Raw genomic sequence first — 25,836 nt, forward strand, 5'->3', positions numbered from 1 at the left:
GATACAGCTCTTATAATTCATAAAAAGGTGTTGGTCGTTACTGGTGGTGGGGATGCTCTGCTCCCTTGCCAGTGTCCAACGCACTTAGAATATTCATGGTACTTAAAACTGGAATTGAAACTTGAAGGACTCAGGTTTTTGTGGGTGTTGGTCATTATGAGAAATGGGCTTGCACGGCCCCATGTCTGGGAGGATGGGGAAAAAACTTCTACACAAAACTTATTTTTTAAGAAAAGTGGGTCGATTATATCGCTCCCCAAGTCTAGCATTTGACCCAGCATGTATTGGAGTGAATGCTACACCCCGAGAATGAGGGAAAAAAGAAGAGGTAGAAGAACCAATCAATTTTACCTCTCATACTTGACTTGAATTGTGTCCACTGCCTTAGACAAGATTTTTCTTATCCCATTGAGGAGATGGGTTTGCCATACAATCTGTTGAGGAACTACCACTGGGCCAAGGATGCTTGGTATCCAGGGACTTGTGATAACTGAAGAAGGTTCTCTTGTTACCAGAGTCATCTCTTCGAGAATTGTACCCTGACAGGTTCTTCTCGAGTGCTGGGATCGATCCAATATACTGTATCTGACTTTGTGTGCACAAATCCAGGATAGACCTTTCATCTTCTCACCTACTAGGAAAGGACATTTGACCGTCTTGCGAACCCAGAAACAACATGCTTTACTGCCTATGTACAAACTCTTCACTGCTTGCAACAACCTCCCACCAATTCCACATAAACTCAACACATTGCATATTTCTTCCCTATCAACTCTATCAGAAGCTTTGCAGTATTCTAGGAAATGATTTAAGCAATGAATGTGCTGTGACTAGTTTCTAGTCTGAACCCCGAGGTATCCTTTATAGCTACTAAATCTGTGCTTGTAAATTTATACTAGTCTTAGGGCAAGGAAGATGATATTTCTTTGTTATATTGGGTTCCTTGTTCTAGTGTAACAGGTAGGTCCTTAGGACTACATAGTATTGTACCTCCCAAGTCCTTAGTACTACACAGTATTGTACCTCCCAAAAATAGATTTTTGTTTTGTCAAAACCAACTTTCCAATTTTCCATATATGTTCTGCAGAATAGAATTGTTCAATCAGTAATGTATTACTGTACTTCAAATTGTAATGAATAATGTACAGTAGAAGCATGTGCAGGATATATAATTTAAAGTCATTAATCAAAACCACAAAACATATGCTTTGTGATCTATATTTGCAGGTTAAGAAAACAGGTCTCAAACAATATACTTTTAAAAAGTATTTTCACATAAAAAATTGCACCTCTGAGATGATCTCCATATACACAAGACATTTATTGTACAATATGAACATGCCATAACTTACTCCTCATTGCTTCTCCTCAAGAATATTATGGTTTCCTTAAAACTGATTTCAACTAATTCTTTGCTCAATCTATCAGAAGAAAACTGTCCTGAATCTAAGTATTAATTTTCTTACTGATGGCTGTGGTGTAGACTTCATGGGGTTAAATTCATAAACAGAATGAGATCTAGTTTTAAATTATCTTACAGTTGATTGCTACACATTTTCTTTTAAATAAACCAATTATAAGTATGAACTGCACTTATGTCTTTAAAATAATATCATCTATATTTTATCTATGAAAATATGACTAATACTGTACTGCGGGTGTTGTACATTGTAAAGTTCAATCTGCCAAGGAATTGTACCCCAGAATCTTTAAGTTGGGACAGTATTGGAAGAAAAAGCATATTTACATGAGGCTTTCAAGAAATTAGCAATCTAAGCCACTGCCATCAAGATAGAGGTGAAAAATATTTAAAAGGTAATAATGCAAAGACAGCTTCAATACTAAATGAAAAATAAAAAAAAAATAACCATTCTCTCACAATCTTGAGAAAATGGAAAGGACTTACCAACTGTAAACTAGGAGCACCATCATAATAATTGTAAGAATCTTTTTTTTTCTAATTGGAGTAACAAACAAGAGGTTAACAGGATCAACAACAAAACAAAATATTTTTTTACTTCCTATTAAATCAAAACTTGATGAAAATCCTTTTTTTACAACTAAATGCAATTGAACAAAAATATTTGTGATTCATTCAATAAAATATAAAGCACAGTCAATAGTACATTATCTTCCATCCCCAAAAGCAATATAAAATCAAGAAGATCAATGGGAGTGCTTATTGACCAACAATATGACCACTATTACCAGCTACTAATAGTTATCTGTAATCTTCAAATGGCAACAGTAATAACTTCATATAAAAATTGCAATTCTATTTGCATTTCAGTACAGCTTTTGCTGAAAAAAGAAAAAAAAACAGCAGCATTTCTGTATTATATTCAAAATTCTATTTCAATAATTTCTTTAGATCAATAAAAAGTAGACCCTGGTAAGTGGGATGTATGCCCACGATATAAAAAATGTTATTTCTATAAAAACTTATGAATTCAAAAAAATGTTTTAAGGCTCAAGATATCCAACGACAATAAGATGAAGTTTACAATAATATCCTACCAACCTTATACCATTTATGATTATTCATTTTAATCGAGCACAACAAAAATCTTTCAAGGTATATTAGCCTCTTGACATTTATGAGAAGTTAAAAAACTTCTATGCCCTATATTTTTCAAATCTTAAGTGAAATGGTTTTAAATAAACATTTTAATCCATAAGAACTTTGATGTCTAGTTTTATAGAAAAAAAAATATTGTTTTCATCCCATCTTAATAGTATCAGATAAGGAAAGTTTGACTTCTATCATGTAATAATTTGCTTTTTTGTGACTGAATTTGTACCAGCAAGTGTACATTTAATAATATCTAATAAAACAAGCATTAGCACTTAACAAATTTTCCTTATGTGGTTGAGTTCATTTCCCCTCCATGGAAAAAAAATTGCATTTGGAAAACAAATATATATCAAATGCTGAAACAAAGTTAAATGCACAATAGTAAGTAAATTTAAAATAGAAAATAAGTCGTATGCATCTTTTACACAATAACAAAGGCTTATTGCAAATACTGTAATCTTTTTGAAAAGTATTGAATAGTAAGTTATTCCAGTTTTCATGTTTACAAGCATGAATTTGATAAATCCAGATTACTTTAAAAGAAATGGTTACGACCCTCTAAAAATCATTTTAAAAAAAATAAATAGTTATCTATTATCCCCATAAAATTCAACCTATTTCCTTTCCTTCATAGGAAATACTTCAAGTTCAACCATATGTGAGGAGGTTCTGGTTATGTCACTACAAACTTTTCCCTACATAAAAAAAAAGTTTGAATCAAGTCAAGATGCAAGTTCCTGTTTTATGATTGTATTTTACTAAGATCTGGGCATATTCTCTATTTCCAGTTAGGCATCTACCCTCCCATGCAAATTCTAAATAATTCTATTACCAGATGTCAACCTGATAAACAACATCAACCTATTTATGCAAAAAGAAATGCAATTTCTGATAGGATGCAAAATACAATAGTTCACTGAAAAAGCTAAAGATTAAACCTTTTGGGAATGTGAAACAAAACTGTAGTAAAGAAAAAGTTCATCAAAATAAGCTGAAGAAAAAACTTCATCGTACAATTTGTACTGAACAATATTAACTATGGTAGAAAAATAAAGTATCCATTACTTTTCACATGAAAAAAAATAACTTTTCACAGGAAAGAAAATAAGTATAAATTACTGTTCTACCATAAACTGGAAGTATATTTCAACTTAAAATCTCAATTTACAAAGCACAGTACAAAATTTTATGATTTAAAGAAATACAAAAAAAAAATCTAAATCACAAACCCCTGTTATCAAAAGCCCAAATGTATCCTTTCATTCTTACTGAATGTAAGAAAAAGTTTGTAATGATCCAGTTTTAGGGTCTCAAATAATTAAAATTATTAAAAATATTAAAGCAATGATGTACGGTACTTCTCTTACATGACACAATGGGAAAAAATGACAGATAAGTTGAAATTTTCTTAGAAATAAAAATGAACCTATTCACAATCATTTCTACCCATAGCAGCAAGGCCTAACCACCGAGCTACAGGGCAAAACATTATCTCAGAAAACTCTCAACACAAGTAAAATAACTCCTGGTTTAATCACTTTGAAATAATACTGCACTGTGCTTAATGATACAGCAATAAAACACCATCAGTCTTACCTCTTATTTTTTTTTACTAAACAGAGCTAGTTATGACCTATATGAAATAAAAAAATACTTTATAAAAAGCTCACGCAGAAACTGTTTCTACAATGGATTTCTTGACAATTTCTCCCAAGTTCTCAGTTGTTTCTGCTGATTCCACTGTTGGACTTGTGATATCTTTACTTGAACTAGCAATGTGACTTGTATCTAAAGTTAGGGATGAAGAATGAGATGTAACAGGGAATGACGTTAACTGTCTTTCAGTAATTTCTCTGCCTACAGCTATGTGACCTTGAGCACTTGATGGTGTGGTTAAAGTCCCCATTTCATAATTATTTTCACCAACTGAGGAACAACTGGTGATATTAGCTTCTGAGGTGGTATAGTCGTTGCACACATCTTTGCTTGGTTCCATCAATGAAGCTGCTGCAGGGATGTACCTGATGGTCTTGTCTGAAGAAGCAGAAGAAGAAGAAATAGCCTCGAAATTTGGTTGAAAATCACTACATTCATTTATACTAGCCTTAAAAAAGTTTTGTGTTACAGTGCCATGCTCATGGTAATGTCCAAAAACAGTGGCAGCAGAGTTATCATGAACTCCTGGTACACAGAAGTTATTGTTATTATTGTTATTATGAGTGTTAGAGCAATTGACGGGAACAAGAGCACCAGAATATGGGAAAGAAGTAGATACTAAATTGGCTGTATTGGCAAACTTGGAGAGAGAATTGTAGGGCTCAGGAGTAGACTGTGGGGCCACCTGTGGCACCACCTGTGGAGTTACTACCTGGGGCGGTACCACACTAGAAGAAGGAAAGCTATGGCAGGCTCCATATGGGGAAGCTGGGTCAAAGGTCGTACCCAGTCCCCCAAACACAGAGCAAGTCCCAGAGTTGAAGTCACCTACACTGTCTGTAAGAAGAGCAAGCATCTATTACACTAACATAGAGGAGCCTTAGCATAGCCATCTAAAGGTTATTTCATAAGTTTTACAGAAAACTGATAACTAAAGTAAAGTACTACAAAGGACACAAAATACAGGAAAAAAGAAATCAATGTGCAAATAACTTTATATGTACAGCAATACAAAACATATTAACTGAACTAAGATAGGACAGAAAAGGAGAAGACAGTTTCTACAGTACAGTACTTTTAAAGATACATACTGTATACGACTAAAATGAACTGACCAACTGTAAATGCATGCAATTTATTTGTGGCCTACATTTGCAACATTCCACTTGAATGTTTTTGCCCTGAGAAAAATATATCGTTCTTATTTAAATGAAAATATTTACTGGTTGCTTTACAATTAGTTTACCTCTCAAATTACAAACCACTTTTTACTAAATTGTGAAGCATCAAACGTCATTAATGAAAATACTCAAACTTGAAATGCAAACTACACTGTTTTGTGCAATTACCCTAATTTTTAAAGTAAAATTATTTATTTCAACACAAAACTTACAGTGAATTCATAGTGCTATAACCTTTGAAGCAAAAGCTTCTCAACCATAGAAATAAAAGCCACAACCACCCCACACTATTTGGTGACAATAGATCTACAGTATATAGCATACACTGGTCACCAACCTACTTGCTTGGCCATTCTAGCACTTACACCGACGCCTCAGTATTTTGAGTCAAAAGAGTAAGTGACTACTACCCAGAATTACTAAAAGTGGATAATTTCTTTGGCAAAATTTGGGTTATTTCAATACTGCATCCATAACTGTGAGTTTATAGAGGTGACTACCTCATACCTTGATTGGAGGGATAATGGAACTTATGAACTGAGCACAACTCGCATAACTTTCAGGTAAGAAAGAACTCCACTCAGATATATAGAGCATTTGTGGAATATGACAGACGAAGATTTCTCTGACCCCGATTTGATACAGAAAAAATATGGTTAGTACTTTAATATTTAAATGCCTTGATTAATAACTATAAACTACACAAAAATCTACTGAAAGTCATGATTTAAAGATCCCTAACCCAGAACAAAAGACCTGTACAGTACTCAGACTTCAAGTCAACAAGTTTGAGGAAAAGAAATTGCACAGTAACTCTTGAAATTTTATTTGGTGTCAAGGTATTAACTTTCAAACAGAGTATACTGTACTATATGTAAAGACTGAGAATCCCTATCTGGAATTCCTCAGACCAGAAGTGTTTCGGATATCAGGATATCCCTATAACAGGGCTCACAAATCTCTCATTTCATTCTGATGAAAATTACATAATTCTATTGATTTTATCACTTACAAGTTTGTAGTAGGTTTATGTGCAAAAAAAAACATTATCATCAAATGATAAAGCAATATTTTGGAAGCTGTAATCATCTTCAATTTTTTGTTTTTACCTTTGCTAATTTCAAAATACCATATAGCAGGAAAACGCCAAAAAGCCGCTAGCAGCATCAGGAAAAAAGGGATGAAAAAAAATTGACAAATGGCACCTCAACCTTAAAACATAAAGAACTGGCACACTCAGGATGTAGTTTTATCTTCTTTATGCATTTATTTGGGTGTAAGGTACTGTATAATTGTTGAGCAAAACAATGTAGATATAAGAAAAAATAAACCTAAATACAGTAAATGGACAAATTACTATACTGAGGTTTACAGTATGTGCTGTGTGGTCTCCAAAAACTTTCCTTTCTGTGAAAGGCTAAAACAGGGAATCCAATACAACAAGAAAATACCCAAAAAAATATTTTCTCCCCTACTCTAGGGCCAGTGTATCAACGTGCAAAGCACAAACTCAGCGTGTATTAGAGAGACCATAAAGTATAAGCATTCTTAAACTCAAACACAGCATCTCCAATGCTGAAAACTGTGTTATGGGCAACATCATCGTATAGCCAAATAAACCAATGCTACAGCTAGGGACTAGTCTACCCGCACATCAACTTGCGCCAAGCCACCATCTACAATTCCATCGTCACAGGGTTAACATCTCCATGAAGTGCACAATCTTGGAATACCACTAAAATAAGTAACAGGAATTACATTTTGTTTACCACTGTTTTTATTTTGAATAGCATCAACATGAATTGGATTTTGGTCGAATGCACCGACGACTAAGTAAGCCAACATCTTGATTTCTCAATCGAATGGCATTGATAGCTGTTGTCCCAGCATTTTGAAACATGGATTTAGCTAATTACCCTTCCCAGTGTTAAAATTTTATATCTATTTCTAATTAAAAAGTAAATCTACATTGCATATCATAATAATTCTATTTTTCATAGCATGATAACTTCCTTGTCATCATTACTCTTAGTTAATCTGATGAATGCTGGTGATTAAAATATTGGCATAATTAGTTTATACCCCAGTTATGTTTAGCATGGGAGTGAATATATATACAGTGAGTGTTATGAAACTAAAATGAAATTATAGTGTAGCCTTGTGGAACTATAATTATGAGGTGAGAAGTGAGGTTAGGCTAAGGGGGAATTGTCAGTTACGTGGGCTATATAGTTTCATTGGCCTATATAGCAGTTTTATAACCTGGTAAGTTTTACTGTAGCAACAAGAACATGAATTTTAACAAGTGAATAAGCCATCAATTTGCATGGCCTAGTTACTCTCATATACTTTACCCGGTAAAGGAATATGTGGATATAAAAATATTATGTGGAGAGAGGTTTCTTACTTCCTTTTTCACAAGGTCAAAAGTGAGGGGGAGGAGCTAACACAGCACTCCCCATTAACCCCTAATTGGAAAAGTTTGTCCTCTTCTTTCTATATTCATCTGATATGAGTATTAGAGGGAGTATGATTAAACCATAAAGCCTATGCTTAGCTAGCTCTCTCACAGGAGTGAATTTTCAAGCCAAGGGTTCAACTACAGAGTAATCAAGGAGAGGAATATCCTAGTATGAAACCTTTCCCTTGCCAACTCTGCAAGGATGACTATCTATCGATAGCGAAGAGAAGGGTAAATTCTCTTAGTTTGATAATTAATTTAGTTTATTTCATACTTAAAGATTTGTAGACTCATAATTATGTGTTATCTTTATCACACCTATTGGCTTTGTAAACAATATGCCAACTGCAGTGTAGATGGAAAATAAGACTAAGCCCTTGCCTGTCTCACTAAAGACTGACTAACTACAATACTAAAGGGAAGGATCTAGTTACCTGATGAGCTTATCTTTCTTGAGCTTGTGGCCATGGTAATTCGGGAAGGGAGGGGAGATATATTTCCCCTAACCAGGGTGATATAGGAAAAAAATTTAAATTTTCATTTAAATGAGTTCAGGTCATAACTCCTTTTGATGACTAGCAGATTTGAGCAGTGACAAAAGAATCATGCCTCAAATACACAAATTAAGACTACTTCCACAAAGGATATTTCAGTGGCTTGGTCTTCTTTGGAATATGGTGAAGCCACACTATGCCTAACAAAAGCATCTCAGCAAAGAATTCTGAACAAGTCAGATTCTTTCTTTCAAACAGCTTCTCCACTAGACAGCAGCAAGAGACGACTTTGGGCCTTCTTCAGTTTGCCTTGATAGTCAACTCAATGTTAAAAGACAGGGTTGAAAGATCTCCATTGGGTGTGGTAAAGAGCGGCACAGACAGTTGCCCGGTCGATGCAAGGAATTCTAAGGCCACAGACGACATCAAATGCCCTTTCCATGTAGGTCCCATTGGTCCCTCCCTCGATTTTTATGATCCTCCATAAGACGCATCCTGGTCGAGTTGGGAAGGTCATTCAAAGGAGAAATTTGTGTTTGGGAAATGGTCCCCTTAGTTTGTAGGATTTCACATAAATGTGTTGGAACTGATGATGGTCTTTCTGACACTGAAAACTGAGTTCAAGAAGGAACTTCCATATAAGGATTTTCATCATCAAACAAGTAGCTGTTGGTTGCCTCAGAATGGGGGGGGGGGTCCTCTGCAAGAATTCTCAGTGCAATGACTCTTCCAGTATGAAGTTCCTTCAGGAGAGAAATGGGTTCCTCTTGCCATTCCATCTGTATGGTTCACTATCCAAACTGAAATCTTGCATACACAATGAACCTTGGACCAGAGCTCCTTTTAGGAGATTCTAGATCACTATATACATAGTCACGAATGTGGACTCTAAAGCAGTGGCAAGATGCTCTGGAACTGGTTAGAACAGATGGTCAAAATCGTATGTTTCCTCTGACAAGTTTGATTTCGAAGGCTAGAATACCCTCCAGGAATTTTAAGGGACAGCTGTGTTAATAGCTCCACTTTGACCAAAGAGCCCGTGGTATCCACTGCTTTATCGTCTGAGACCAAGACTACAACTATTTCGGTTTGCACAGCTGTATCAGAGAGTAGGAAGTTATATTAAATTTGCTCCCTCCTTCCTCACCCAGAACCTTCATGCTTCGATTTTCTCTCCCATATATCAAAAAAGGATTTCTCAGCTCACACTTAGATTTATTTGATGAATTGCAAGAGGTCTTCAACCTCAAGAAAATACCAATCAGTGTGGAAAACTTGGATGGCTTTTCTATGGAATAAGTAACCTCATTAGATAACCCAGGATTTCTTGGCTTCCTTTCTGGTCTACCTCTTTGAGAATACGAATCTCCAGCCACCCAAGAGCTTGTCACATAAATCAACATAAGAGAACCTCTCCAGCATGTATGAACAAGGATCTACACTTGTACACATTTTATAAGATCACCCAGTTTTTTGCTTTGCGTAGACTATCTCCACCAATTCCCGTTGTCGCTTGGTCTCTGGATAAGGTGGCTTGAGTTTTTGACAAAGTTAAATTCCTCCATCAACATTAAAGAACTTTTGCAAAAAGTACATTTTTAATAGCTTTAGCCTTAGGAACAAGTCGGTGAACTTGTTGCCTTTCAGAGGGACCAGTAGTTATTACTAGGCCTATATCCCAAGTCATTTTCTAATCTTAACACAGGGCCTACTCTTTCTAGCCAAAAAGTCACAAGATCCAAATTACATTTCGGCTCTATAGAGTCAGGAGATGGTAACCTCTGTCCGGAATCAACTTTACAACTATTTACTAAGATCCATGTCCTCAGAAGATAGCTTTTTTAAAAATACTCCAGAGAACAAGTCCTCAACAGGGACTATCTGTATTCCAATGAACCCTCTTTTTAAAAAGCTGATCCTGTCTCCATTCCTAAATACCACTATGTGAGAAAAATGTCTTCACTAGCCTTTATTTCTTTTTGGCTAACACTACCTGAAACAAATCCAAGCCGTACAACCTTCATGTGTAGTAATTAGCTTGTTCGAGACCCCTATAGGGAGTAGTCAGAGAAAAGGACCTTTTTAGTCAGGTTCTTCAGCAGAAGCGAGATAACAGGCATCCAGAGTCCCCAAGAGTCATCCCTTATGATGGGAGTCCGACTTGTTAGTTTTTCTTCTAATCTATACAAACGTGTACTGTAGTTGTTGTACGTTATTGCTTGGTGGTATATGGTTGTTTTTGTTGGTACACGACCCTACTCTATTAATGCTCTGGTACTAGTCCTTGGAGACCAAAAAGCACATTAACCCCAACAAAGGAAAAACCTATTTTGAGAGAAGTGCTATGTGGTCTCCAGGACCCTTCCTCCTCACTGGCCTGCACAGGAGTGTGACAAACTCTCACTTCCAATCATAGATGGCAGCAGGGTTCAAGTTGTTATGCAAGTAGACTGGTTCCCAGCTGTAGTTTTGGTTCGTTCGACTATGCGATGATGATGTCACCCATAGCAGACAGTTTTCAGCATTGGAAGTGCTGCATTTGAGCTCAAGAGTGCCTAAACTCAAAGGTCTCTCTTATACACACTGAGTCGGTGCTTTGCATGTTGATACACTGGCCATAGAGCAAAGGACAATATTTCTTTGGTATTTATGTTGTAATGAATTCCTTATTCAATCCTTTTACAGTAAAGTCCTTGGAGACCACACAGCACCTCTCCAAACCCAGGTTTTTCCTTTGTCAAAACCCCATTATTTGTTAATCCAACAACCCTTTTATTTCTAAATACATCATTATGTTGCTTTTATCTCATTTCCTTCAGTAATCTATAACACATAGGATTTTATTTCTATTATGCACAGTAAGACCTTTGATTTCTCTTTAATATATTTAATTAACTGGCTAAAAATAACGTACACATTGACAGTACCGACAAAAGCAAACACACGTATGGCAGCAAATTAAATGGCAGCTAAGCAACAAATTTAAGCAATCTTATAAACTGTATTTAACTGTAGATCCATTCCAATTATAAACCACAAAGTTCTAATAAACAAAGTAAAAGTTATGATTAAACTTAAGAAGTGCTATTGTGGAAGGAAAAAGAAAATTTAACTGAGATCTGAGAAAATATTTAATAAAACTCAGGCCCACGATTACCAGAAGTTTGGTCACGAGAAACTACAAAAATATGTTGATAAACGTACATTTATTACGACTTAGCTAATTTTGTGTTAATTCAGTTACATTGTTTTAAATAAACCAAGAGAATTATTGAAAAGGTAATACAATATATACTGTACATAATCTCACAGTTATAAAAAATAATCTTTTTTGCTGTATTTAGGAATAGCAAAGTTTATTTTATGATATAAACAAATTCATGATATACAGCAACAAACAATTTAGCAGCGATTCAATCACACATGACATTTTAAACATACTGAGAATGTGAATACTGTATATCAATTGCCCTTATAGAAAGAAAGACAATGAAGCTAAAATATTTTGTTCATCTCACAGAGCAGTATCTCTAGCATGAGGTAATATGACAAAGGCCTAGGTTAATAGGACGAAAGTATTTTATGAAGAAATGCTAAAAACGATATTTTAATTATAAAATAAATTTTTGAATATACTTACCCGGTGAATATTTATAGCTGCAACTCTGTTGCTCGACAGACAAAAAAACAGTAAAAACTCGCCAGCGATCGCTATACAGGTTGCGGGTGTGCCCACCAGCGCCAACTGTCGGCCAGATACCATACTCGATGTAAACAAAGACTCAATTTCTTCTCATCCCACTGCGTCTCTATTGGGGAGGAAGGGGGGGTCATTTAATTTATATATTCACCGGGTAAGTATATTCAAAAATTTATTTTATAATTAAAATATCATTTTTAAATATTTAACTTAGCCGGTGAATATATATAGCTGATTCACACCCAGGGTGGTGGGTAGAGACCAGTTAAATATGTTTACATCGTATAAGCTAAGAGTTTTTATTTCATATTGGAAGTTATCAATATAACAAAAACAAAATAAATAGGTACCTGGTAAGGAAGTCGACTTAGACGATTACTCTGCCTTGTAAGTACGTCTTCCTTACGGAGCCTCGCGATCCTCTTAGGATGCTGACAGACCCCTAGGAGCTGAAGTATCAAGGGCTGCAACCCATACAACAGGACCTCATCAAACCCCTAATCTGGGCGCTCTCAAGAAATGACTTTGACCACCCGCCAAATCAACCAGGATGCGAAAGGCTTCTTAGCCTTCCGGACAACCCATAAAAAACAACATTAAAAACATTTCAAGAGACAGATTAAAAGGATATGGAATTAGGGAATTGTAGTGGTTGAGCCCTCACCCACTACTGCACTCGCTGCTACGAATGGTCCCAGTGTGTAGCAGTTCTCGTAAAGAGACTGGACATCTTTCAAGTAAAATGACGCGAACACTGACTTGCTTCTCCAATAGGTTGCGTCCATTATACTTTGCAGAGATCTATTTTGCTTAAAGGCCACGGAAGTTGCTACAGCTCTAACTTCGTGCGTCTTAACCTTAAGCAAAGCTCGGTCTTCCTCACTCAGATGTGAATGAGCTTCTCGTATTAACAATCTGATAAAGTATGACAAAGCATTCTTTGACATAGGCAAGGATGGTTTCTTAACTGAACACCATAAAGCTTCAGATTGGCCTCGTAAAGGTTTAGTACGCTTTAAATAGAACTTAAGAGCTCTAACAGGGCATAAGACTCTTTCTAGTTCATTGCCTACGATCTCCGATAAGCTGGGAATATCGAAAGATTTAGGCCAAGGCCGAGAAGGTAGCTCATTTTTGGCTAGAAAACCAAGTTGCAGCGAACAAGTAGCTTTTTCCGACGAAAATCCGATGTTCTTGCTGAAGGCATGAATCTCACTGACTCTTTTAGCCGAGGCTAAGCATACCAGGAAAAGAGTCTTAAGAGTGAGATCTTTCAGGGAGGCTGACTGTAAAGGCTCAAACCTGTCTGACATGAGGAATCTTAGTACCACGTCTAAATTCCACCCAGGAGTAGCCAAACGACGCTCCTTAGTGGTCTCAAAAGACTTAAGGAGGTCTTGCAGATCTTTATTGTTGGAAAGATCTAAGCCTCTATGCCGGAAGACCGATGCCAACATGCTTCTGTAGCCCTTGATAGTGGGAGCTGAAAGGGATCGTCCTTTTCTCAGGTATAAGAGAAAATCAGCTATTTGGGCTACAGAGGTACTGGTCGAGGATACAGAAACTGACTTGCACCAGTCTCGGAAGACTTCCCACTTCGATTGGTAGACTCTAATGGTAGACGCTCTCCTTGCTCTAGCAATCGCACTGGCTGCCTCCTTCGAAAAGCCTCTAGCTCTCGAGAGTCTGAAGGCAGTCAGACGAAGAGCGTGGAGGCTTTGGTGTACCTTCTTTACGTGTGGCTGACGTAGAAGGTCTACTCTTAGAGGCAGACTTCTGGGAACGTCTACTAACCATCGAAGTACCTCGGTGAACCATTCTCTCGCGGACCAGAGGGGAGCAACTAACGTCAACCTTGTCCCTTCGTGAGAGGCGAACTTCTGCAGTACCTTGTTGACAATCTTGAACGGTGGGAATGCCTAGAGATCCAGATGTGACCAATCTAGGAGGAAGGCATCTATATGTATTGCTGCTGGGTCCGGGACTGGAGAGCAATAGATTGGAAGCCTCTTGGTCAGCGAGGTTGCAAAGAGATCTATGGTTGGTTGACCCCAAGTCGCCCAAAGTCTCTTGCACACATCCTTGTGGAGGGTCCATTCGGTTGGAATTACTTGCCCTTTCCGACTGAGACAATCTGCTATGACGTTCAAGTCGCCCTGGATGAACCTCGTTACTAGGGAGATGTCTCGATCTTTTGACCAGATGAGCAGGTCCCTTGCGATCTCGTACAACGTCAGTGAGTGGGTACCTCCTTGTTTGGAGATGTACGCCAAGGCCGTGGTGTTGTCCGAGTTTACTTCCACCACTTTGCCTCGAAGGAGATACTCGAAGCTTTTCAAGGCCAGATGAACTGCCAACAGCTCCTTGCAGTTGATATGCATGCTCCTCTGACTCGAGTTCCACAGACCTGAGCATTCCCGACTGTCCAGCGTCGCGCCCCAGCCCAAGTCCGATGCGTCCGAGAAGAGAACGTGGTTGGGTATCTGAACAGCCAGGGGAAGACCCTCTCTCAGGTTGATATTGTCCTTCCACCAAATCAGACAAGACTTTATCTTTCCGGAAATCGGGATCGAGACCGCCTCTAGCATCTTGTCCTTTTTCCAGTGGAAAGCCAGATGGAATTGAAGAGGACGGAGGTGTAGTCTTCCTAGTGATACAAATTGCTCCAGGGATGACAGCATCCCTACCAGACTCATCCACAGCCTGACTGAGCAGCGTTCTTTCTTCAGCATCTTCTGGATGGAAAACAGGGCTTGATCTATTCTGGGGGCCGACGGAAAAGCCCGAAAAGCTTGACTGTGAATCTCCATCCCTAAATACAGAATAGTTTGGGATGGGACCAGCTGCGACTTTTCCAAATTGACTAGGAGTCCCAATTCCTTGGTCAGATCTAGAGTCCACTTGAGATCCTTCAGACAGCGACGACTGGAAGAGGCTCTGAGAAGCCAGTCGTCCAAATAAAGGGAGGCTCGGATGTCCGATAAGTGGAGGAATTTGGCCACATTCCTCATCAGCCTCGTAAATACGAGAGGAGCTGTGCTTAGGCCAAAGCACAGGGCCCGAAACTGGTAAACCACATCTTCGAAGACGAATCTCAGAAAAGGTTGGGAGTCTGAGTGAATGGGGATGTGGAAGTAGGCGTCCCTTAGGTCTAGCGAGACCATCCAGTCTTCCTTTCTGACCGCTGCTAAGACTGACTTTGTGGTCTCCATGGAAAACTTCGTCTTTGTGACAAAGACATTCAGAGCACTGACGTCTAGCACCGGTCTCCACCCTCCTGTCTTCTTTGATACAGTACTAGGAAGAGACGGTTGTAAAACCCCGGTGATTGAAGGTCCGAGACTTTGACCACCGCTCCCTTCTCTAGCAAAAGAGACACTTCCAGTTTCAGGGCTTGTCTCTTTTCTACCTCTCTGTACCTGGGAGAGAGATCGATGGGGGACGTCGCTAGAGGGGGTTTGCGTACAAAAGGGATCTTGTACCCCTCTCTGAGTAACTTCACAGATTGTTGATCTGCGCCTCTCTTCTCCCAGGCTTGCCAGAAGTTCTTGAGTCTGGCTCCTACTGCTGTCTGAAGTTGCGGGCAGTCAGACTCTGCCCTTAGAGAACTTGGATCCTTTCCTCTTCCCTCGCTTCCCTTCGGCACGAGCACCTCCTCTGCTGGAGGCTCTGCCACGAAAGGGCGGAATAAAGCGAGACGCTGGAGTGTCTAACCTCGGTCTAGCAGACAATGTAGGCAAAGGGGGAGCTTTGCGAGCCGAGGACGCAACTAGATCGTGGGTGTCCTTCTGAACTAAAGATAAGGCAATTTCCTTTACCAAGACTTCAGGAAACAGGCACTTGGAAAGGGGAGCAAAGAGTAGCTCGGATCTTTGGCATGGCGTCACTCCAGCAGACAGGAAAGAACATAGAGACTCTCGCTTCTTCAGGACTCCGGAAGTGAATGAGGCGGCTAGCTCGTTGGACCCATCACGGACGGCCTTGTCCATGCAGGACATAATGAGCAAGGAAACATCCTTATCTGCAGAAGAGATTTTCCTGCTCAGAGCTCCTAGGCACCAGTCTAGGAAGTTAAAGACTTCGAAAGCCCTAAAAATACCTTTAAGAAGGTGGTCCAGGTCCGATGGTGACCAACAAATCTTCGAGCGTCTCATGGCAAGGCGGCGGGGAGAGTCTACAAGACTTGAGAAGTCGCCCTGGGCAGAGGCAGGAACTCCCAAGCCGAGAACTTCTCCCGTGGCATACCAGACGCTCGATCTAGACGAGAGTTTAGATGGGGGAAAGGCAAATGCTGTCTTTCCTAAACTCTTCTTAGTCTCTAACCAATCTCCCAACAGCCGCAAAGCTCTCTTGGATGAACGAGAGAGAACGAGTCTAGTAAAGGCAGGTGTGGTAGCAGGCACGCCTAACACAAACTCTGACGGCGGCGAACGAGGAGCCACAGAAACAAAGTGGTCAGGGAACAACTCCTTAAATACAGCCATGACTTTTCTAAAGTCCAATGATGGTTGAGTTGCCTTAGGTTCGTCAAGTTCTGAAGGTTGATCCTCTTGTGGTTCAGCAACGTCCTCATCTGATAGTTCCTCATCCGAAAACTGATGAGGAAACGGCAACGGAGTGGGCAACGTTTGGCTTGCTGAGTCCGGTCGCACTGGTGCATGCGTGACGGATCCGGACGCAACGTCATGGAACTGCTGCACAGTCTGTGAACTGTCAACAACCATGGGTGCGCGAGGACGCACAGCGTCCACCCGAGACTGTTTAGACCGTCTGGGTTGTGCAGTCAACACCATACTGGGTTGCGGAGGTTGACGCACCGCGTCAAAACAAGTCACCTCTGATGGTTGTTGAACGTCCTGAACGTCAACAACCACCTCCGTGCGTCGCCTAACGTCAACGTGCGGCTGGCAAGCCACACTGGGTCGCATCGGTGGGGGTACAACCTCAACTGGTAGACGCGAGAAAGTTACCTCAGCGTCAACAGGACGCACAACAGACCGCTTGGATGGTTGTTGGCCAGAAGGTTCAGCAGCAACCTTCTCCGCATAGAAGTCCTCCATCAAGGACGCAAGCTTGGACTGCATGTCCTGCAGCAATACCCATTTAGGGTCTACGGCAGCAGGTGCGGCAACAGACGGGGTGAGCGACTGAGGCGGTACCGCTTTGCCTCTCTTAGGCGGCGAGCAGTCATCAGATGACGGCAACGAGTCCGAACTGACCCAGTGGCTACAACCGGGACGTTGGACTTGTCCTGAAGGGACCGACTTACGCTTCAAAGGTCGTGAGACCTTGGTCCAAAGTTTCTTACGAGAAACACCTTCGGACGACGAGGTAAAAACGGGCTCTCTCGTCTTACGTTGGTAGGGGCGATCTTGGGGAGATACGCCTGATACCATAGAGGGAACGTCTGTTCGCTGATCAAGGCCTCTCGAACCCATGCGTCGTACGACATTGCTTCTCCCCTGGGCTTGGGAGCTTGCAAGAGGTCCCGGACTAGGAGGACGACAGGCACGAACAGACGAACCCTCAAGCGCAACACTGTTCACAACACTTTGAGAAACACTAGGCACTTTATCACTTCCCGCGGCACTTTGGCACTTTAGTTCCTTAACATCCGCCATGAGTTGAGTGCGGTCACTTGCAAGGGACTCAACTCTCTCCCCCAAGTCATGGGTAGCACGCATCATGTCAGCCATCGATGGTTCCTGAGTGCTAGGAGGGGGGTAGGAACAACCACTACAGGGGAAGGATTAGGTTGAGGGGCATGAGGAGAGGAAAAATCTACCGACCTAGAAGAACTTCTCCTTACCCTATCTCTCTCTAGTCTGCGTGTATACTTCTCAAATTCGATAAAATCGAATTCCGAAAGGCCCACGCATTCCTCACACCGATCTTCCAATTGACAGGTTTTACCCCGACAATTGGAACAAACAGTGTGAGGGTCGAGAGAAGCCTTTGGAAGACGCCTATGACAGTCCCTAGCATTGCATTTTCTAAACTTGGGAACTTGTGAAAGGTCAGCCATTTTTAATTGGTCAAGGGAAAATTCCAAAAAACGATCTAAGTCATCAACAATGAATCCGATACAAAAAAAGAGTTCAAGGATTTATTTGAAGAAAAACCCTGTACTGCGAAAGCTCATAACCAAATTAAAGTACTTCACCAAATATGATGGGAAAAACTCCAGGTTTCAACAGCGAGTAAAGTACGTCTTGTCGACACGTCGACAGAGAAGAAATTGAGTCTTTGTTTACATCGAGTATGGTATCTGGCCGACAGTTGGCGCTGGTGGGCACACCCGCAACCTGTATAGCGATCGCTGGCGAGTTTTTACTGTTTTTTTGTCTATCGAGAAACAGAGTTGCAGCTATATATATTCACCGGCTAAGTTAAATATTTAAAAACAGGAAATTAAATGTAAACCAGTGTAAAAGAATTAAGCTTAGACTAATTATATGACCTTTAGGATATACAGTAACTAGAATTATTGTTATATATGCAGTCAAAAAAGGAAAAAAAAAAACACAGTTGCATTAATGGGTATGACATCTTCTAAGCTTTTGTTCTGTAATCTAGTTTCGCAAAGTGTAGTATACTGATCTTTTACAACAGCTCTAGTCGGGTTAGCCTTGGCTATTATTTTTTAATTAAACCTACAGTACTTTGTTTAGATAGTTTCGTGTTGACTTTATTTCGTGTCTTGTCCTATTGCCATTTACATTTTATCAGTTAACAGTATTGTATTGTATTACCCACCAAAAATAACATATGCATAAATTTTCTTTGAGCAGAGTTGAGAATGAACTCAAAAGAGGATCATGTATCTAATTGGATTCTATTTGAAACTGATGTGTGATACTGAATGGTTGAGTGATCTAGGTCTTGTTTTATGGTCCATTTAAAGAAAGTAAAGCAATAGAAAAATTAATCTGCTAACTTTAAATCCTGAAGGATGCCATAAGTAAAAAATCATACTGCAATTAACTAATTTTGATTAGTTCTCACAATTATTCCATGATTAGAGGGGCCACATTATCCATTGCTAAATTAGTTTTGATAGACCTGATATCCCATAAATCAACAGATTATTTTCCCCACCATATTCTCACTTGCTAGTCTCTCACGAGACTCGGGTCTGTGCTCACGCCCAAGTGGAATAGATCAGAGTGCTCTCGTATGACCTATCAACCGCTGAAGCCTGGTGGGTAGTTGTATACACTCCTACAGAAGGAAGCATTTGCTTATAAACTGCTCTTAAGGCTGACGGAGACATTTTGTAACAGCCTTATCTGCGAGGAACATGTTCCCCTCTAATGTATCAGAAAATGGGATGGACTCTGGGTTACCTGGTCAGCCAATTACCCAGTAGAGTAGCCAACACTTCCCAGGGATTGTGACTTTTGCTTTCCTCGCCATGAAGGGATGACATGTTCCACTGAGAGGAAAAAGGAACCTTGACTCTCAAGCAAAAGATCAATTCTCATTGGTTACTCCCGAGGGGCCGAGAGATTGCCTAGCAAGTAATACGAGCAAACTGGTAGAAGAGCATAAAAATTCTAATCGGTTGATAAGCAAAAATTTCCCTCCATATGAGCATTTTTTGTGAACAGGTATTAACAAGACTAGCAGGAAATTGGTCACGCAGTGTCCTTTTGCCACACACATAGTGTTTTAGCCATATCTATATGATTTTGACCCCATTTTAAACAAAAGGCAAAAGCAGTTACTATATCTACAGTAATAAGATCCTTGTCAAAACGTCCACCATGGCTTGTTATTAACAGGTCCCTGATTTACACCCAATATCACTCGGGATATTCGCTCCGGAGGTTAGAACTCCATTGATACCTCTAAGGTAAAATTTTTCTGGTTTATCACTCGCAGAAATATCCTAAGTAGAAGCCGCCAGTGAGGAACTTCCCTCAGGACGACATGGACTTGTGGAATGCAAAGAGAGAATTTCGCTCATTTCTAAAGAGAAAAATTGTTTTATAATACGAGCATTTTAAGTTGCGAGATTGCTCCCAGAACAAAATAAACTCAAACAAAGCTACTACCATTATAAGGGGCCAAAGTAGCACTATGAAGACCTTAAGTAATGCTTTCTGTTCCCTGCAACAGGTGCACTGGTGGCGTTATATTTTGCATATGACCAAAACATAATTAACCTTTGGACTAATGTATTTTTGAACCATTATAAAAAATCACAAATTTTTAAGTAATTTGTATTTTTCCTAACATACTTACCTAGAACTACTTTTTTTTCATATGTTTTGACATGACACTTCCAGAACGTTTATCAGCACATGATTTACATGGCATTAACATATGAAAACAGTATTACTGTATACAATAACCAGCAACAAAAATATTAAATCCCTGTATATATATATATATATATATATATATATTTGTTTATTTTTCTGGTACTGTAACTACATTTTTCACAATATCATATCCATTTCAAATGTATAACACTAAAATTTTTGAAATTTCATGTCAAACATCAATGTCAACAACACATACAAAAATCAGTTGGATATTTTCTTGCTTACTATATTAAATCAAAATTAACCATCTATAGAAAATTATAAGATAATCTTACCTTGCTGAACATATGGTGTGGGTGGAGGGGCTCCAGGACCTATCATTTGGCGGGATTCAAAATGGGGATAAAGGGGAGTATTCATTGACCCTACACAAGATGCCATCTGTAAATTTAAAAAAAGATTGAATGAATTTAATATTCAACATTTGATACTTTCCCACTGCAACCATGATAAATTCCCAAATAAAAAAAAAGAGAGAGAGAGAGAGAGAGGAGAGAGAGAGGAGGAGGAGAGAGAGAGAGAGAGAGAGAGAGAGAGATTTATTCTAAGGAAAATTTAACCAGAGAATACTCAAATTCCTTCAGGTATCAAAACATGATTATGTAAATCTTACAGAAAAAAAAAAATTAACATTTAATTGAAAATTTGTTTCTCTTGACAGAAATCAGTTAAAAAAGACAAAAGGAAGCCCCTCATTCCAAAAAAAACCAAGAGAAAAAAAAGTAAGATTACTGTATTCATGATTAAAACTATCTAAGGAACAAAGAATGTACGCATGTCTTTACCTCGACAGTTGAAGTGAATTTGTTGAGATCTGTAACCGCTAAAGCACTTGCTTCTCTACCACTGCCGTCAAAGAACGGCAAGTTCCCAGCAGCCACGCCACCGCCACTACTAAAGCCATTAGTTGAGGCCGATGTAGTTGCGAGCCACTTGGCTCGTTGCTGATCCTGCCACTGCTCTGCTGTTGGTGTTGCTGATGCTGTTGCTGGTATTGCCTTTTTTCAATTTCTAAACGCATCAATGTATGGATGAAATGAGTTCGCACTCTTATTGGGTTTGAACTCTATTCTTCCATAGGTGTTCCCACAGCCTTCTCTTGAGCATCCACATGGAAAATTGTGTCTGTCAACCTAATGGTAAAATGAAAAAAAAAAAAAAAAAAACACATATATACATAAGCGTTTCAGCCACTAAAAATGAAAAATTACTATTCCAATGTATTTACAGAACCTTATACCACATGAACTAAATGCAACATCCCTTCTATAATGGATCTGTTATGAATAAACCAGTAAAGTTTACAAGAAAAACCATAAAATTTACCTGACACCTAATCCCTGCTTCAGCACATTCACAAGTATCTGGATCACAATACACTTTACACTGACAGCCACATAATTCCCGAGACACTCTAATGTCCTTGCATTCTTCTTTTTCTAAGCCCTCAATATGACAAATGCCAGCCTGGCGTAACAGAGCACGACGCTGACGAATTGGCAAAGGCTGTAAGAAAATTATATAAAAAACATTAGTATAAAAAGTTCAACTAAATTATTGACTGGAGTTAAAAAGGGTAAAATGCTTAACATAAAAGTTTAGTTCTGACATACCACAGAAAATGTCAAAGTATGCTGTTTCAAATGGAACATGGTAATAAAACCAAAGTCCCTTCATCAGATGAATTGGATTACAAAATAAAAGATGCATTTCTTCTTGTATGAAGGATAAAAATGTCAGCTAGAGAAGAGACCAAAAGAAGCAGACTTTTGTATTTGCTTATTTGCAGTTTGTAGATTCATTTATTTGCTAGATACCTACAAAATAATTCAAGTAATAAATTCATCACATCTATCATGATAGGTGATCTTTAATGCATTTTTGTTTTGCTTCTCTCCGGCCTTTCACTTCCCCCAAAAAGTTGCCAATCGCCGCCTTCACTCTGTTTCAGTCTTGCTACACCCAATGTACAGTAAATATTCTTGTTATATTGTCTCCTCACTCCACGTCATGAATGCATATGACCTTTTGCCATTACCCTTAAGAAGGCTTACTTATGCTCCAAATATACCCCTGGGCACCAAAAACACGACCTAGGAGCAGGTCAAGGTTTGAACAGGTTCAGAAAAAGTTTGTCTTTAGCCACAGTGGAGTGAATTTTCCATGTTAACAAGGAGGTATTGTGTAGTACATCAAGAAGGAGGAGACCCAGATTCGTGCTTACACGAGTACAAATGCCCCACACAGTGCTAAACATGTTGCAATGGTTTGGGATGAAGTCATGCTCCCCAAAGGGAATGCCTTGTTCCTGTGGATTGAGCAGCACCACAAAGACAAGGCAGTGGACTCTAATGTCAAAATAATTTGGGAGAGGGCTAAGTCTTTTCCAACTTTTCAAGTCTTTTACAACTACCCATGACCCAGAACCACAACCAGGGACTATTCAAGCCAGTCAATACCCCATACCTATGCCACCTACACTTTTCCAAGCCAGGAAGTGATGGTTGGACAACTTCAAGTGCTAATTTTCACTGAAGAATATGAAGATGACTGGGGAGACAGCCTCAGTGGACCACTAAGCAGTGAAAGCTTTGCCAGCACAGCTTTGCAAGATTATCATGGAGACAAGAGTACAGCACAGAGCAAGTGTGGAATATGGATGAATGGTACTTATTGCATCTTTATACTGTACAATAATGTATGTAACAATGAGGATACTTGTAATATTGTTAATATTTTGAACTTCCATAACTTTTTAAAATTAATGTTACGTATGCTTAATAAAAATATAATTCGCATACATACATGAGAAAAATTACTGAACTGTAACTATTTCCATAGTAGTGGCATAAAACAGTTAATGATCATTATATTTCTTGATGCTTAACATAATTGCCCTGTTGCACTTTCATCTCCAAGGAAGAACACTGTGGCTCCCAGTTTTAAGGTGGGGCCAAAGACAGATTGGCTAACGACTTGTCTATTTTTTTTTTCTGATTTTACATGAATCTTGTCAAAGGTTAAGTGGTGCCTGCAGAAGGAAGAGTTAGTTTCAAGTCCAGCTAACCTTTGACAATGCTCCAGGACATCCACAACTATCCAACTACTGTGCAATAATGTCCAGTCAATGGACCACAGATTGATCAAGAATTTCTAGGCCCATTACAGTAAACAGGTTAGGATACGACTCTAATAAACCATAAAGAGCAAGCCTGATCTATGTGCCATGGAGTACCGTAAATATCACAATTTTAAGTAATTTGTATTTTTCCTAACAGTACTTACCTCGAACTACTTTCTTAGGAGTATCTGGGATCTCCTTCCCATCCGACCAGAGTTTTGTGTAGTTTACCCTAAACCCATTTTCTATGAGGGGTAACCTCAGGCGGAGTGCTACGTGCCCTGAGGCTAACCCCGGGTCAGAGAGCATGCTTGCTCAGGTCTCGACCTCCAGTAAGTTCTTGGTAGCTAAGGTCTCTAAGAATACCAGGGAACACTCGGGGAAGGCAGGGTGGGCCATTACCCGAAAGTAGTTCGAGGTAAGTACTGTTAGGAAAAATATAAAATTACTTAAAATTTGTGATTTGTTCCAACACGAAGTACTTACCTCGAACTACTTTCTTAGGAGACTTATACTTTAGGAGGCGGGCGTGGCCCTTAACAGTTCTTGAGACCGTGCTGAGGAATAACCAGAGACCTAGAAAGGAGGCTAGGTCGTGTTGACCCCATAGAAAATCGAGAGAGAGGAAACTACACAAAAACCCATCTTAGTGTCTAAGAAACTCACCTGTGCAAGAAATCCTAGGGGACATGTCTTCCCCCCGTTGAGGTACTTGTCTCCAGCTCACGGCCCTCTCTGAGCCCACTTGAAGCGGAAAAAAGGGGAAGGAAGTACAAGGGGGTTTAAGGAACGAACCTGTGTCTCTTGTGCTTGTTACCCGCGGTTATCACTGAGGCTATACCTTTAAACCGTTTGGAGCGCGGAAACGACGGTACCTATCGAGAATCCGTCCAGGGATTTTCTTGAATAGTCTTTCAAATAGTGAGCAGTGAAAGTAGACTGGTTCGCCCAAGTGCCTGCCCTCAGGATCTGGCCCTATGCCATATTCTTCTCGAAAAACAATGTAGTACTAAGGCCCCTAATGTCACGGGGCCTGGGCTTTCCCGACAGGAGGATTCCTGCCTTACTGTAGGCCCTGATGATGATCTGCCGCAGCCAGAAGGAGATGGTGTTTTTTGAGACTGGCTTCTTCACGAGGCCTGTGGAAACAAAAAGGCTTTTGATCTCGGGCCGGAGTCTGGCTGTCCTCTCCAAGTATTTCCTCAACGCCCTGACGGGGCACAGGCGCAAATCCTTCGAGTCGTCCGACTGGGGAATTGCCAGAATTGAGAACCCTTCAAATCTGGGGTCCCACACAGCAGGATTCTGGGTCTTCGCTACGAAGGAGGGGACGAACTTGAACGTGACTTCCCGCCAACCTTTCGAGTGAGCCACTTCGTAGGACAGACCATGGATCTCGCCCACCCATTTAGCCAAAGCTAACGCCAGCAAGAAAACCGTCTTGAGAGTGAGATCCCTGTCCACGATGTCTTTCAGGGGCTTGAACGGGGGTTAGGATAACATTTTCAGGACCCTTGCCACGTCTCATTGTGGCACCTTCACAGCTTGCGGGGGGCATGATTGCTCAAAACTTTTAATGAGCATTGAGGTATGCCTGGAGTTACCCAGGTCTATGCCCTTCAGGAGAAAAACTTGGCCCAGAGCAGCACGGACTCCCTTGATGGCCGGGATGGACGTGTTGACCACGTCCCTGAGGTAAACTAGGAAGTCCGCTATCTGCCGGATGGAGGCCCTCAGGGGCCTGATGTCCCTAGCGGTGCACCATTTGGTAAAAGTGGCCCACTTAGCCTGGTACACCACTGCTGATGACCGTCTCAGGTAGCCCGACATCTTTGTTGCTGTACTCGACGAATAGCCCTCCCTCCTCAGGAGGCGCACGATAACCTCCACGCGTGAAGGCAAAGGGACCGAGGATTCTCGTGGAATCTGGCGCACGATAACCTTCACGCGTGAAGGCGAAGGGACCGAGGATTCTCGTGGAATCTTTGGAAGTGTGGTTGCCGGAGAAGGTCTGGCCTGTCCGGAAGGGGCCAGGGCGGCTGTTGTGCTAGATCCCTTAGGTCCACGAACCATTCTCTCTCCGGCCACCAGGGCGCTACCAAAGTCGTCCGCCCTTCTTACTCTGTTGAGGACCTGCCTGAGCATCCCGAAGGGGGTTAAAGCGTACATGTCGAGATTGTCCCAAGGATGTTGGGAGAACAGAACACAGGGAGCTGTGCGTTCAACCTCGTTGCGAAGAGGTTCATCACTGGCGAACCCCATTTTTGAATGACGGTTCTGGCTACTTCCGGGTGCAGAGATCATTCGGACCCTACCAC

At 40.2% G+C, this 25,836-nt stretch overlaps 2 protein-coding genes across 2 annotated transcripts in view; one reads left to right on the forward strand and one right to left on the reverse strand.

The window, feature by feature from the left end:
• Nucleotides 1–25,836, forward strand: part of LOC137618090 (uncharacterized) — a 438,647-nt gene that overhangs the window by 159,900 nt on the left and 252,911 nt on the right. The window lies entirely within an intron of this gene.
• Nucleotides 1,244–25,836, reverse strand: part of LOC137618089 (uncharacterized) — a 64,337-nt gene continuing 39,744 nt past the window's right edge. Inside the window, 6 exon segments of the mRNA XM_068348064.1 lie at nt 1,244–5,068; nt 20,673–20,778; nt 21,183–21,356; nt 21,359–21,457; nt 21,459–21,530; nt 21,724–21,903. Coding sequence (XP_068204165.1) covers nt 4,242–5,068; nt 20,673–20,778; nt 21,183–21,356; nt 21,359–21,457; nt 21,459–21,530; nt 21,724–21,903 — 1,458 coding nt within the window. The 3' untranslated portion in view covers nt 1,244–4,241.

The sequence above is a fragment of the Palaemon carinicauda genome, chromosome 24 (assembly GCF_036898095.1).
Source record: "Palaemon carinicauda isolate YSFRI2023 chromosome 24, ASM3689809v2, whole genome shotgun sequence".
Classification (NCBI taxonomy): domain Eukaryota; kingdom Metazoa; phylum Arthropoda; class Malacostraca; order Decapoda; family Palaemonidae; genus Palaemon; species Palaemon carinicauda.